General features: G+C 52.5%; 1 protein-coding gene across 1 annotated transcript in view; it reads left to right on the top strand.

Annotated features, from left to right (window-relative positions):
• Window positions 1-15,010, top strand: part of LOC119963375 (WD repeat-containing protein 49-like) — a 138,262-nt gene that overhangs the window by 61,609 nt on the left and 61,643 nt on the right. The window contains exons 13-14 of the mRNA XM_038792411.1: window positions 1,421-1,517; window positions 4,631-4,737. Coding sequence (XP_038648339.1) covers window positions 1,421-1,517; window positions 4,631-4,737 — 204 coding nt within the window. The remainder of the gene's footprint in view (window positions 1-1,420; window positions 1,518-4,630; window positions 4,738-15,010) is intronic.

The following is a 15,010-nucleotide window of genomic DNA, read 5'->3' as shown; positions in this document are numbered from 1 at the left end:
CATTGAGTACTGCCCTTTGTTCTCCTATTAACACGTTCTACTTGTCATGATATGCAAACATGCAACCAATAAATACTCAGAGTAGGACACAACCAATGGCCAGTCAGGACACTCAGAGGTGGCATCACCACAAGGGGGCATGACATAAACACTGTAAAAGGGATGAGGCACTCACACCCTGCCTCTTTCCACAGACAGACATCTAGAGAATTAGACAGGGTTGATCAGCAGCATCACACCCCAGCACGTGGCTTAGAGCAAGCTGGTACAGTTAGACTGAGTTATTACAGTTAGATTAGCAGAGAGTCGAACTCATTTGAGAACTGTGTTAATAATTCAATAAACACGTTGAACTCATTTCAGAGTCTGGAGCATCCTTTAGTTAAGACTGCATCAGGTAGCAGCTTGTGTTATCCGAAGCAGCATAACACAACACTACTATCTAACCCAGGGGTGGGCAAACATTTCCGTGCAAGGGCCACATTCAGAAATTCACAATTTTAAAGGGCCGCATAGTATATTAATTAATAGTACCGGTTGTAACCAATTAGCGTGCGGCATATACCTCAGCTCTTCCCCCGGCGGCATCCTGCCTTTAGCCCTCTTTTTCTCTACTTTTCAAAAATGGTGCTTCACCCGGTTATGATTCTGGGCGCCTCATATAGAACATAGAACATAGAACAGTACAGCACAGAACAGACCCTTCGGCCCTCGATGTTGTGCCGAGCAATGATCACCCTACTCAAGTCAACGTATCCACCCTATACCAGTAACCCAACAGACCCCCCATTAACCTTATAAAAAAAACATTTTTTAAAAAAATAAAAAATTTTTTTTAATGACTTGATCTTGGTGGGCCGCATAAAGACCTTTGGCGGGCCGCATGCGGCCCGCGGGCCGTAGTTTGCCCACCCCTGATCTAACCTTTATGTCACTATGGGCACCTTCCATCACCCTTCACTCTGCCGGTAACACTTCCTCCGTCTTGTGCCTACACATCTTTCTTGCAATCTCTCCTAACTCCCACCTATCACTGACCTTCTACTTGGCTCCACCTGCTGCACTTCTTATAACCTTCTTATAACCCATCACATTTCCCACTCTATTTAGCTCTGAAGAAGAGGCAGACGGCCTCGAAACATAAACTTTGTTTCTCTTTCCACAGATGCTATCAGACCTGCTGAGTTCTTCCAGCATTTTCTGTTTTATTTATAATGAAACTGATTTTGTGTTTTAGAGCCCTGATTAGAATAATTTTATGTCGTCTTGCATATAGATTTTGTTGATTTGGGACAATTTTTCTTTTCGTAGTAGTAAAGCATAAAGATGTTTTGGAAAGTTAGTTGTTTTATGCTTGAAGTACGATTAGTACAGGTAATATTGATCAAAGTTAATGAATCCAATGGTATTTTACCTGCAGTGAGGAGCTGAATAGAGGCATGTCACACGAGAAGCCTGTTCTGAGTTGTCAATACAATAAGCTAATGAGACAAGTTGTCACTTGCTGTGAAGGATCTGTAAGTAAGAAAACTGTTCAAAGGAAAACATTTTTTGCTGGGAACGTGACATTGCAACAATGCTTGTAATTATAAATATAGCCAAAGGCTTTTTGTTAATTTTAAGCATTTATGACTTATATAGCCAGACATGACTGTAACTGACTTTTACTTGATCTTCCCCATCAGGAGTACTGGGTAGTTTGATCTCAGTAACTTTGACAGTGCTGCTTTTGGTTGTGCCAATAGGATGTGCTTTGTTGATGCTGCAGCCCCCTCTTTTATGATGTTCCTATTCGCTGTTTGCCCTGATGACACATTTTCACTTGATCTTATGTTTAATGATCTTAAAAAGATTGACTGAGAGCAGGATTAAAATGAATCTCCTACTCATTGAATCACATATTTACTTCATACTTGACGCCTTGAAAGTAATTTCTGTGTATGCCTTTGAATAATGTGCTTCTGAGCAGCAACACCATTTTTCAAATTGAATTTATTTTTGAGTGGGGTTGGTGGGATGCTACCAACTCTGCAATTACAAACCACAGGAAGAGAGTCAGGTCTGGCTTTAAGATTTCTCTACTGGTGAGCTCCTCTTTTCATTGAGAATGGAGAGGTGTCAGTGGCAAAAAAAAGGGTGACGGATGGGATATACAAATTATGCCCAGGACCTGGACACTGTTCATTGGCCAGGACTTGAACGCTAATATCTAAACTGGCACTCCAGTGAATTACTGGGCAGTACTGCACTGTCAGACGTATAGGGCTGGATTATCCATTATTTAAACTATGGGCTGGATTCTCCTGCCCGCCTCGCCACTTTTTAGCCTCGACCCGCTGGCGGGATTCTTCGTTACGCCGGCTGGTCAATGGGGTTTCCCATTGTGGGGCAGCCCCACGCCATCGGGAAACCCCCGGATGCCGGCAAAACGGAGAATCCCGCCCTACGTCCCCACGCCGGCATAAAAACGGTGGAGTTTACTCCTGAAATTCCTGGAAAACGTTAAACGAATTCATAGCCCTTCAGGGGGTTAGCAGGGACCCGGAGTGAATCTCACAGCCTTTGCTGCAGGTACAGGCCCCAGCATTACCGGGTCAGAGGCCGCGCATGCGCACGGAGGCGGCCTCCAGCGGCCTCCAGCGGCAGAGCTGTGCTCCACGGTGGACTCAGACCGCGGAGCGAGACCGAAGAAAAAGACCCCCCGATCGGCCGCGCGCCTGAGCCTCAACCCCTGCACATTAAATCCCCGGCCACCAATAAGGCCCACCCTGGTTTCCGATCTGCCCGCCCCCGACCAAGGCAGCCACGGACTGAGTCCGCAGCTGCCACGTGTGTATCCCGACTGGCAATAGGTGGTTAGTTCCATGCTGTCAGGTACTTGGCCGGTCGGGAGCGGAGGATTGCTGATCGGGCCTCTGGCAATGGCCCCCCGGCAGCGTACTTTGCGGTGATGCCTAGTTTTGGTGCCCAGAGAATCGCCAAACTGGCACTGGGCCAGATTACTGCGTCAAACTGGATTCTCCGCCCTGGCGCCAGCCGCGATTTTGAATCCAGACCATAGTCTTTCAGAAAAGATATTAAACCGAAGGACTTGTCTGCCCTCTCAGGTGGATGTAAAAGATACCATGCCATTATTTCAAAAAAGAGCTGAGCATTATCCTTGTTGTCTGCCTTATATTTAGTCCTCAATCAGCATAAAAACAGATTATTTGGCCATTATGACATTGCTGTTGTGGGAGCTTGCTGCAAGTAAATTCGCGGCAGCGTTTCCTAAATTTTAACACTGAGTACACTTAAAAAGTACTTCATTGGCTGTAAATTATGCTGAATTTATATATACAAGACACTAGTTAGACCTCAGGTGAAATATTGTGTACCGTTCTGGGTGCCACACTTGAGGAAGGATGTGAAAACTTTGAAGAGAGTGCAGAAGAGGTTTACAAAACTGCTTCCAGGGATGCAAAACTTTAGTTATAGTTATGAGGATAGATTGGAGAGGTTCTCTTGGAGAGAAGGGGAGATTTGATAGAGGTGCTCAAAATCATGAGAAGGCTGGACAGAGAAGATAGGGAGAAAACATTCCTACTCATAAAAGGATCAAGAACAAGAGGGCACAGATTTAAAGTGATTTGCAAAAGAAGCAAATGTGATGTGAGAAAAAACTTTGTCACACAAGTGGTTCAGGCCTGGAATGTACCACCTGGAATTGTGGTGGAGGCAGGTTCAATTGACGCATTCAAGAGGACATTCAATGATTACTTGAATAGAAACAATGGGCGCGATTCTCCGCAAATGCGGCAAGTCGTAAAGGCTGCCGTGAAACTGGCCGTGTTTCACGGCAGCCTTCGCGCCCCCTCCCGGGACCCGATTCTCCCCCCCCCCGGGCGGGGCTAGCAGCGGGGCCCCGTGAAGTAAGTCAAGCGTCATGACGGCTGACGCGCACATGCGCGGGCCGTCATGCCCCTCAGCCGCCCCGCGGACTGATCCTACGGGGCGGCGGAAGAACAAATAGTGTGCGGGTATCGGACTCGCTGCCCACGATCGGTGCCCACCGATCGCAGGCCCATGCCACCCTTCCGTGCCAATCGGTGCCATGGTTGTCCGGGGCGGGCAATTTGCGGCCGTTTTCACGAACGCTGAAAGCAGGTGTGATCGCGGCCGTGAAAACGGCCGTAAACTCCACGGTATTCGGCCCATCGGCCTGCAGAGAATCGCTGTTCGCCGTAAAAAACGGCGAGCAGCGATTCGTGTCGGGGGGGGGGGGGGGGGGGGGGGGGCGGCCGGAGGGGGGGGAGAATAGCGGGAGGCCGTGAAAATTGTCGGGAAGGCCCTCCCGCTATTCTCCAACCCGTCGTGGGCAGCGGAGAATCGCGCCCAATGTGCATGGCTATGGGGAAAAGGCTGGGGAATGGTAGTAAGCCGTAATGCTCATTTGCAGAGCTGGTGCAGACATGATGGGGTGAATGGCCTCCTTCTGAGCCACAAAAATTCTGTGATAACTTTGATGTAATGTATTTTTGTTTTACAAATGACTTTTACTGTACACTAAACGCATTAATTAGTATTAAATGGACACTGAAGTAATTTCCAAATTCCTACAGTTTAAATGTTCCTCTATTTGTTCAACAAGGTTGTGAAAGTGTGGGATCTGGACACTGGCCACCTTGTATTTGAATTCACTGCAGCTCATGGACATGCTGCTATAACTTGCATGACTTTTGACACCAGTGAACAAAGGTACAGTATGATGGATCTAATATTGCAATAGTGGGGCTTAGTTATAAGATTTTGGGTAAAGTGTAATTAAAGCTGGAAGAAAAATCTCATGTTCAGTAACTTGAAACTGAACTGAATTGAGTAATTCTTCTACTATGATGAGCATTCAGAGATTCATTTTGATGGAAAGAATGAGGGGTGGCAATAAAACAATAAAATGTAGATTCTCAAGGGGGCACCGGAACAGATTGTACGTGTACAAATCATTGAAGGTGGTAGGGCAGGTTGAGAGAGTGGTTTAAAAGGAATATGGGATCCTGGGCTTTATAAGCAGAGGCACAGAGTGCAAAAGCAAGGTAGTTGTGATGAATCTTTATGAAACTGATTTGGTCTCAACCAGAGTATTGATTCCAATTCTGACCATTGCACTTTAGGAAGGATGTGAATGCTTTGGAGAGAGTGCAGAAACAATTTACAAGAAAGGTTCCATGGATTGGGAGGGCTTCAGTTATGTATACAGATTGGAGCAACTGCGTTATTCTCCTTAGAGAAGAGAAGGTTAAGAGGAGATCTTATGGAAATGTTTAAAATTATGAGGGGTCTAGACAGAGTAAATATAGGGAAACTGTTCCATTGCAGTCACGTTGATAGACAGAGGTCACTGATTTCAGGCGATAGGCAAAAGAACCAATCGTGGCACGATGAACCATTTTTACACTGCAATGTTTTGCCCGAGAGTGTGGTAGAGGCAAATTCAAACTGGACTTTCAAAAAAGAATTGGATAGAAAGAGGACAGAAAATTTGCAGATCTACAATGAAGGGGTGAGGGGGCGCAATGAGCTCAGATGTTTGAGTTGGCAGGGACATTACAGCCTGAATGCCTTTCTCCTGTCCTGTAGCAATTCTATGATTCTCGTGTGAAACTGTTTCATTTATACAGTTGTTTCATACAGAAAGAAAAAGGTAATTATTTGGAATGATATCATATGGAGGAGAAGGAAACATGACACTGAATCCTGGTGATTGGGTGGGCCAGGAGAGGAAGTCCCTCCCACTATTTGCATTCACTTTCCTTTATTCAAAAGGCTGCGATGGAACTTTATGATCAGAATGTGGTGAATGTAATATATGTTAATATATACGTAATTCACACTGTTGTTGTAAGCGCAGTAGCGCTGTCCTACCACTAGGAGGAGTAGCGCTGGGAGCACCTAGGAACTTGTACTGGGCTCCACCCTTGGTTCCGCCCACGACTCCTCCCCCTAGTGCAGCTGTATAAGTACCCGTGTCCAGAGTCAGCCTGGGTCACTACGAGTTCATCGACAGGTAACAGGCTGGCTCTGAAGTAAGTCGATTAAAGCCTGGATTCACATCGGAAACACGTGTCTGGTGAATTGATGGTTCCATCAATTTAATCGACTTAAGAACAGTAAGATCGATTATGGAATCGGCCCTCAAGCCTGGACGCCTGGAACTCAACCCGCAGGATGCAGAGGCTAAAGAAATCTTCTCCCACTGGATCCGGTGCTTCAAGGCCTACCTGGCCGAAGCAAACACAGCCGAAACTACAGAGGATCAGAAGCTGAGTCTACTGCACGCGAGGATGAGCAATAGAATCTCAACGCAACTAAACACGGCCAGTTCATATACTGCGGCGCTAGCAGTTCTTGAAAAATTGTATGTAAGGCCCATTAATGAAGTTTACGCTCGCCATGTGTTTACAACTCGCCGTCAGCGGCCTACGGAATCACTCGCCGAATTCCTAAGAGAACTTAACAATTTGTCCAATGACTGCAATTACCAAGCGGTTACCGTGGCTGAACACAGGGAATTGGCAGTACGCGATGTTTTTGTAGCGGGCCTCAGGTCTAACTATGTGCGCCAACGACTGCTGGAAAAGGGGGCCCAGGACTTAGAAACGACTGTGGAAGCTGCGACCACGATGGAGGTCTCCTTCCGCAGCCTTAACTCGTTCCCCGCGGACCCCGCGACCCCCCGACCAGCGACTCCCCCAGGCCTGTGCTACGCGGCCGCCCAGCCACCATGCTGCCCCAGCCAGCCACTATGCTGCTCCAGCCAGCCACGATGCTGCTCCAGCCTGCCATTTCTGCGGCCAGAACCAGCACCCACGGCAGCACTGCCCGGCCCGCAATGCGTCCTGCAGCAGCTGCGGGCGAAAAGGGCACTACGCAAGAGTGTGCCTCGCAAAAAGGGCCCCAGCTTCCAACTCCCCAGCGACTCGCAGTAACCGCTCCCCGCACTCTCAGCCCCGCGGGGCCCGAAACGCTGCGGCCTATGCCCCGACTCCGCCCCCTCCAGCCACGTGCGATTCATGGGGCCGCCATCTTGGAAAACCTCCACCACGCGGCCAGCCACGTGTGACTCATGGGAGCCGCCATCTTGGACGCCATCTTCCTCGCCGCCCGCCACGTGCGACTCATGGGGGCCGCCATCTCTGACGCCACCTTCCTCGCCAGCCCACCACGTGCGATCCACGGGCCCGATCGGCATCTCCGCGCTCGGACAACTCAGCGGAGGAATTCGAACTAAACTATGAACTCAGAGGGCAGTCATCACGGGGCCACTCCAGCACAGCTGATCGAGCCGCCGACTACCCGCAACTCAGCGCGGTCACCCTGGACCAATCACGACCAAAGAATCTACGAAACTCGATGGCAGAGGTCCATATCAACAGGTACAAAACGCAATGCCTCTTCGACTCGGGGAGCACAGAGAGCTTCATACACCCAGACCTGGTAAGACGCTGTTCGCTCCCCGTTTTCCCCGCGCAGCAAACTATCGCGCTCACTTCAGGCTCCCACTCGGTCCAGATCCATGGGCGCACCGCCGTGACACTCACAATCCGAGGCACTAGTTACTCGAAGTTCAAACTCTACGTTTTTCCCGACCTCTGCGCGCCACTCTTATTTGGCCTAGACTTTCAATGCAACCTCAAGAGCCTCACCCTCAGCTTCAGAGGGCCCCTGCCCCCACTCACGATCTGCAGCCTCGCTACGCTGCGAATCCCCCCCCTCCTCTCTTTGCCAATCTCACTAAGGACTGTAAACCCATAGCCACTCGTAGCAGGCAGTATAGTCTGCAGGATAGGGTATTTGTCAGAGCAGAGGTCCGAAGGCTACTCAGTGAGGGAGTTATAGAGGCCAGCAATAGTCCCTGGAGAGCTCAAGTGGTGGTCGTTAAGACCGGGGAAAAATTCCGTATGGTGGTCGACTACAGTCAGACTATAAATAGATTTACGCTCCTCAACGCGTATCCCCTCCCCAGGATTGCAGACATGGTAAACCAGATCGCCCAGTACTGGCTCTTTTCCACGGTGGATCTGAAGTCTGTATACCACCAGCTCCCAATCTGCCCGGAGGACTGCCACTACACGGCATTCGAGGCCGATGGCCGCCTCTTCCATTTCCTCCGGGTCCCTTTCGGCGTCACCAATGGGGTCTCGGTGTTCCAACAAGCAATGGACCGAATGGTGGACCAGTACGGGCTGCAGGCCACATTTCCGTACTTGGACAATGTCACCATCTGCGGCTATGACCAGCAGGACCACGACGCCAACCTCCACCGTTTTCTCCAGACGGCACAGAAACTGAATCTCACTTACAACAAGGAGAAATGCGTTTTCCGCACATCCAGACTAGCCATCCTCGGCTATGTCATGGAAAACGGAGTCCTGGGCCCCGACCCGGACCGAATGCTCTTAGAACTCCCCATTGTCCCAAGGCCCTCAAACGGTGCTTGGGATTTTTTTCCTACTACGCCCAGTGGGTCCCTCAATATGCGGACAAAGCCCGCCCACTCTTTAGGGCCACACGATTTCCCCTGTCAGCCGAGGCACGCCAGGCCTTCGACGGCATCAAGGAGGACATCGCCAAAGCGGCCATGCAGGCGGTGGATGAATCCACCCCATTTCAGGTTGAGAGCGACGCCTCAGAGGTAGCTCTTGCAGCCACGTTAAATCAGACAGGGAGACCAGTTGCATTTTTCTCCCGTACCCTCTCCGCTTCAGAACTCCGACACTCTTCAATCGAGAAAGAAGCACAAGCCATTGTGGAGGCTATCCGTCACTGGAGGCACTACCTCGCAGGTAGGAGGGTCACCCTCATCACCAACCAAAAATCGGTTGCCTTCATGTTCGACAACTCGCAAAGGGGCAAAATAAAAAACGATAAAATCCTGAGGTGGAGGATTAAACTCACCACCTACAATTACGATCAAATATCGACCCGGGAAGCTCAACGAGCCTCCGGATGCCCTATCCCGCGGGACATACGCCAGCGCGCAGATCGACCGATTAAAAAGCATCCACAATGACCTCTGCCACCCGGGGGTCACCCGGCTCGCCCACTACATCAGGGTCCGAAACCTGCCTTTCTCCAATGAGGAGGTAAAAGCGGTCACCAGGGACGGCCCGATCTGTGCGGAGTGCAAACCGCACTTCTATAGACCAGACAGGCCCACCTGGTCAAGGCTTCTAGGCCCTTTGAACGCCTCGCGATTGATTTCAAAGGACCACTCCCCTCAACCAACAAGAACGTTTACTTCTTAAACATCGTAGGCGAGTTCTCCCGCTTTCCATTCGCTAACCCGTGCCCCGACATGACCTCCCACACAGTCATTAGGGCCCTGCATAGCATCTTCACCCTGTTTGGTTTCCCCAGCTACGTACACAGCGACCGGGGTTCGTCCTTCATGAGCGACGAGCTGCGTCAGTACCTGCTCGAAAAGGGCATTGCCTCGAGCAGGACTACCAGCTACAACCCCAGGGGGAAAGGGCAGGTGGAAAGGGAGAACGCGACGGTCTGGAAGACCGTCCTACTGACCCTCCGGTCTAGAAAGCTCCAAGTCTCCCAGTGGCAGGAAGTCCTCCCAGACGCGCTCCACACTATTAGGTCCCTTTTGTGCACGGCGACCAACCAGACCCCTCACGAGAGGCTCTTCATTTTTTCCAGGGGCACTACCACGGGGGTCTCACTTCTGGCATGGCTGAGGACGCCGGGCCCCGTACTCCTGAGGAAACACGTCAGGGCGCACAAAACCGACCCCCTTGTTGAGAAGGTGCGCCTGCTCCACTCCAACCCCCAGTACGCATTTGTCGAGTTCCCTGACGGCCGTCAGGACACAGTATCTCTCCGGGATCTGGCACCTGCCGGATCCAGCGCCCCCCTACCCCCACAGAAGGATCTCTCACCCCACACCACATGCTGCCGCCGCCTTGCGCTCCCGAGCCCACGAGCTCGCTCCACCAGTTCCGCACCCCCGCGCCGGCCAGCCCCCAGCGCCCCCAGTCCCCGGTCGAACCAGGGGAGTATGAAGCTCGGATACAACCCTCTCGGGAGTCTCCCATCGTACATCAGCACACCACACCCATCCAGCCACCGCAAGAGGCTGCAACCCCGGTGCTCCGCAGATCTCAGCGGACAATTCAACCGCCGGACAGACTGACTTTATAGACTAGACCACCACCCCCGTCGGACTTTTTTTGAAGGGGGCGAATGTGGTGAATGTAATATATGTTAATATATACGTAAGTCACACTGTTGTTGTAAGCATAGTAGCACTGTCCTACCACTAGGGGGAGTAGCGCTGGGAGCACCTAGGAACTTGTACTGGGCTCCACCCTTGGTTTCGTCCACGACTCCTCCCCCTAGTGCAGCTGTATAAGTACCCGTGTCCAGAGTCAGCCTGGGTCACTACGAGTTCATCGACAGGTAACAGGCTGGCTCTGAAGTAAGTCGATTAAAGCCTGGATTCACATCGGAAACACGTGTCTGGTGAATTGATGGTTCCATCAATTTAATCGACTTAAGAACAGTAAGATCGATTATGGAATCGGCCCTCAAGCCTGGACGCCTGGAACTCAACCCGCAGGATGCAGAGGCTAAAGAAATCTTCTCCCACTGGATCCGGTGCTTCAAGGCCTACCTGGCCGAAGCAAACACAGCCGAAACTACAGAGGATCAGAAGCTGAGTCTACTGCACGCGAGGATGAGCAATAGAATCTCAACGCAACTAAACACGGCCAGTTCATATACTGCGGCGCTAGCAGTTCTTGAAAAATTGTATGTAAGGCCCATTAATGAAGTTTACGCTCGCCATGTGTTTACAACTCGCCGTCAGCGGCCTACGGAATCACTCGCCGAATTCCTAAGAGAACTTAACAATTTGTCCAATGACTGCAATTACCAAGCGGTTACCGCGGCTGAACACAGGGAATTGGCAGTACGCGATGTTTTTGTAGCGGGCCTCAGGTCTAACTATGTGCGCCAACGACTGCTGGAAAAGGGGGCCCAGGACTTAGAAACGACTGTGGAAGCTGCGACCACGATGGAGGTCTCCTTCCGCAGCCTTAACTCGTTCCCCGCGGACCCCGCGACCCCCGACCAGCGACTCCCCCAGGCCTGTGCTACGCGGCCGCCCAGCCACCATGCTGCCCCAGCCAGCCACTATGCTGCTCCAGCCAGCCACGATGCTGCTCCAGCCTGCCATTTCTGCGGCCAGAACCAGCACCCACGGCAGCACTGCCCGGCCCGCAATGCGTCCTGCAGCAGCTGCGGGCGAAAAGGGCACTACGCAAGAGTGTGCCTCGCAAAAAGGGCCCCAGCTTCCAACTCCCCAGCGACTCGCAGTAACCGCTCCCCGCACTCTCAGCCCCGCGGGGCCCGAAACGCTGCGGCCTATGCCCCGACTCCGCCCCCTCCAGCCACGTGCGATTCATGGGGCCGCCATCTTGGAAAACCTCCACCACGCGGCCAGCCACGTGTGACTCATGGGAGCCGCCATCTTGGACGCCATCTTCCTCGCCGCCCGCCACGTGCGACTCATGGGGGCCACCATCTCTGACGCCACCTTCCTCGCCAGCCCACCACGTGCGATCCACGGGCCCGATCGGCATCTCCGCGCTCGGACAACTCAGCGGAGGAATTCGAACTAAACTATGAACTCAGAGGGCAGTCATCACGGGGCCACTCCAGCACAGCTGATCGAGCCGCCGACTACCCGCAACTCAGCGCGGTCACCCTGGACCAATCACGACCAAAGAATCTACGAAACTCGATGGCAGAGGTCCATATCAACAGGTACAAAACGCAATGCCTCTTCGACTCGGGGAGCACAGAGAGCTTCATACACCCAGACCTGGTAAGACGCTGTTCGCTCCCCGTTTTCCCCCGCGCAGCAAACTATCGCGCTCACTTCAGGCTCCCACTCGGTCCAGATCCATGGGCGCACCGCCGTGACACTCACAATCCGAGGCACTAGTTACTCGAAGTTCAAACTCTACGTTTTTCCCGACCTCTGCGCGCCACTCTTATTTGGCCTAGACTTTCAATGCAACCTCAAGAGCCTCACCCTCAGCTTCAGAGGGCCCCTGCCCCCACTCACGATCTGCAGCCTCGCTACGCTGCGAATCCCCCCCCTCCTCTCTTTGCCAATCTCACTAAGGACTGTAAACCCATAGCCACTCGTAGCAGGCAGTATAGCCTGCAGGATAGGGTATTTGTCAGAGCAGAGGTCCGAAGGCTACTCAGTGAGGGAGTTATAGAGGCCAGCAATAGTCCCTGGAGAGCTCAAGTGGTGGTCGTTAAGACCGGGGAAAAATTCCGTATGGTGGTCGACTACAGTCAGACTATAAATAGATTTACGCTCCTCAACGCGTATCCCCTCCCCAGGATTGCAGACATGGTAAACCAGATCGCCCAGTACTGGCTCTTTTCCACGGTGGATCTGAAGTCTGTATACCACCAGCTCCCAATCTGCCCGGAGGACTGCCACTACACGGCATTCGAGGCCGATGGCCGCCTCTTCCATTTCCTCCGGGTCCCTTTCGGCGTCACCAATGGGGTCTCGGTGTTCCAACAAGCAATGGACCGAATGGTGGACCAGTACGGGCTGCAGGCCACATTTCCGTACTTGGACAATGTCACCATCTGCGGCTATGACCAGCAGGACCACGACGCCAACCTCCACCGTTTTCTCCAGACGGCACAGAAACTGAATCTCACTTACAACAAGGAGAAATGCGTTTTCCGCACATCCAGACTAGCCATCCTCGGCTATGTCATGGAAAACGGAGTCCTGGGCCCCGACCCGGACCGAATGCTCTTAGAACTCCCCATTGTCCCAAGGCCCTCAAACGGTGCTTGGGATTTTTTTCCTACTACGCCCAGTGGGTCCCTCAATATGCGGACAAAGCCCGCCCACTCTTTAGGGCCACACGATTTCCCCTGTCAGCCGAGGCACGCCAGGCCTTCGACGGCATCAAGGAGGACATCGCCAAAGCGGCCATGCAGGCGGTGGATGAATCCACCCCATTTCAGGTTGAGAGCGACGCCTCAGAGGTAGCTCTTGCAGCCACGTTAAATCAGACAGGGAGACCAGTTGCATTTTTCTCCCGTACCCTCTCCGCTTCAGAACTCCGACACTCTTCAATCGAGAAAGAAGCACAAGCCATTGTGGAGGCTATCCGTCACTGGAGGCACTACCTCGCAGGTAGGAGGGTCACCCTCATCACCAACCAAAAATCGGTTGCCTTCATGTTCGACAACTCGCAAAGGGGCAAAATAAAAAACGATAAAATCCTGAGGTGGAGGATTGAACTCACCACCTACAATTACGATCAAATATCGACCCGGGAAGCTCAACGAGCCTCCGGATGCCCTATCCCGCGGGACATACGCCAGCGTGCAGATTGACCGATTAAAAAGCATCCACAATGACCTCTGCCACCCGGGGGTCACCCGGCTCGCCCACTACATCAGGGTCCGAAACCTGCCTTTCTCCAATGAGGAGGTAAAAGCGGTCACCAGGGACGGCCCGATCTGTGCGGAGTGCAAACCGCACTTCTATAGACCAGACAGGCCCACCTGGTCAAGGCTTCTAGGCCCTTTGAACGCCTCGCGATTGATTTCAAAGGACCACTCCCCTCAACCAACAAGAACGTTTACTTCTTAAACATCGTAGGCGAGTTCTCCCGCTTTCCATTCGCTAACCCGTGCCCCGACATGACCTCCCACACAGTCATTAGGGCCCTGCATAGCATCTTCACCCTGTTTGGTTTCCCCAGCTACGTACACAGCGACCGGGGTTCGTCCTTCATGAGCGACGAGCTGCGTCAGTACCTGCTCGAAAAGGGCATTGCCTCGAGCAGGACTACCAGCTACAACCCCAGGGGGAAAGGGCAGGTGGAAAGGGAGAACGCGACGGTCTGGAAGACCGTCCTACTGACCCTCCGGTCTAGAAAGCTCCAAGTCTCCCAGTGGCAGGAAGTCCTCCCAGACGCGCTCCACACTATTAGGTCCCTTTTGTGCACGGCGACCAACCAGACCCCTCACGAGAGGCTCTTCATTTTTTCCAGGGGCACTACCACGGGGGTCTCACTTCTGGCATGGCTGAGGACGCCGGGCCCCGTACTCCTGAGGAAACACGTCAGGGCGCACAAAACCGACCCCCTTGTTGAGAAGGTGCGCCTGCTCCACTCCAACCCCCAGTACGCATTTGTCGAGTTCCCTGACGGCCGTCAGGACACAGTATCTCTCCGGGATCTGGCACCTGCCGGATCCAGCGCCCCCCTACCCCCACAGAAGGATCTCTCACCCCACACCACATGCTGCCGCCGCCTTGCGCTCCCGAGCCCACGAGCTCGCTCCACCAGTTCCGCACCCCCGCGCCGGCCAGCCCCCAGCGCCCCCAGTCCCCGGTCGAACCAGGGGAGTATGAAGCTCGGATACAACCCTCTCGGGAGTCTCCCATCGTACATCAGCACACCACACCCATCCAGCCACCGCAAGAGGCTGCAACCCCGGTGCTCCGCAGATCTCAGCGGACAATTCAACCGCCGGACAGACTGACTTTATAGACTAGACCACCACCCCCGTCGGACTTTTTTTTGAAGGGGGCGAATGTGGTGAATGTAATATATGTTAATATATACGTAAGTCACACTGTTGTTGTAAGCATAGTAGCACTGTCCTACCACTAGGGGGAGTAGCGCTGGGAGCACCTAGGAACTTGTACTGGGCTCCACCCTTGGTTTCGTCCACGACTCCTCCCCCTAGTGCAGCTGTATAAGTACCCGTGTCCAGAGTCAGCCTGGGTCACTACGAGTTCATCGACAGGTAACAGGCTGGCTCTGAAGTAAGTCGATTAAAGCCTGGATTCACATCGGAAACACGTGTCTGGTGAATTGATGGTTCCATCAATTTAATCGACTTAAGAACAGTAAGATCGATTATGGAATCGGCCCTCAAGCCTGGACGCCTGGAACTCAACCCGCAG

The sequence above is a fragment of the Scyliorhinus canicula genome, chromosome 3 (assembly GCF_902713615.1).
Source record: "Scyliorhinus canicula chromosome 3, sScyCan1.1, whole genome shotgun sequence".
NCBI lineage: Eukaryota > Metazoa > Chordata > Chondrichthyes > Carcharhiniformes > Scyliorhinidae > Scyliorhinus > Scyliorhinus canicula.
Note: the sequence above shows the minus strand (reverse complement) of the source record. Positions and strands in the feature narration are given on the sequence as shown.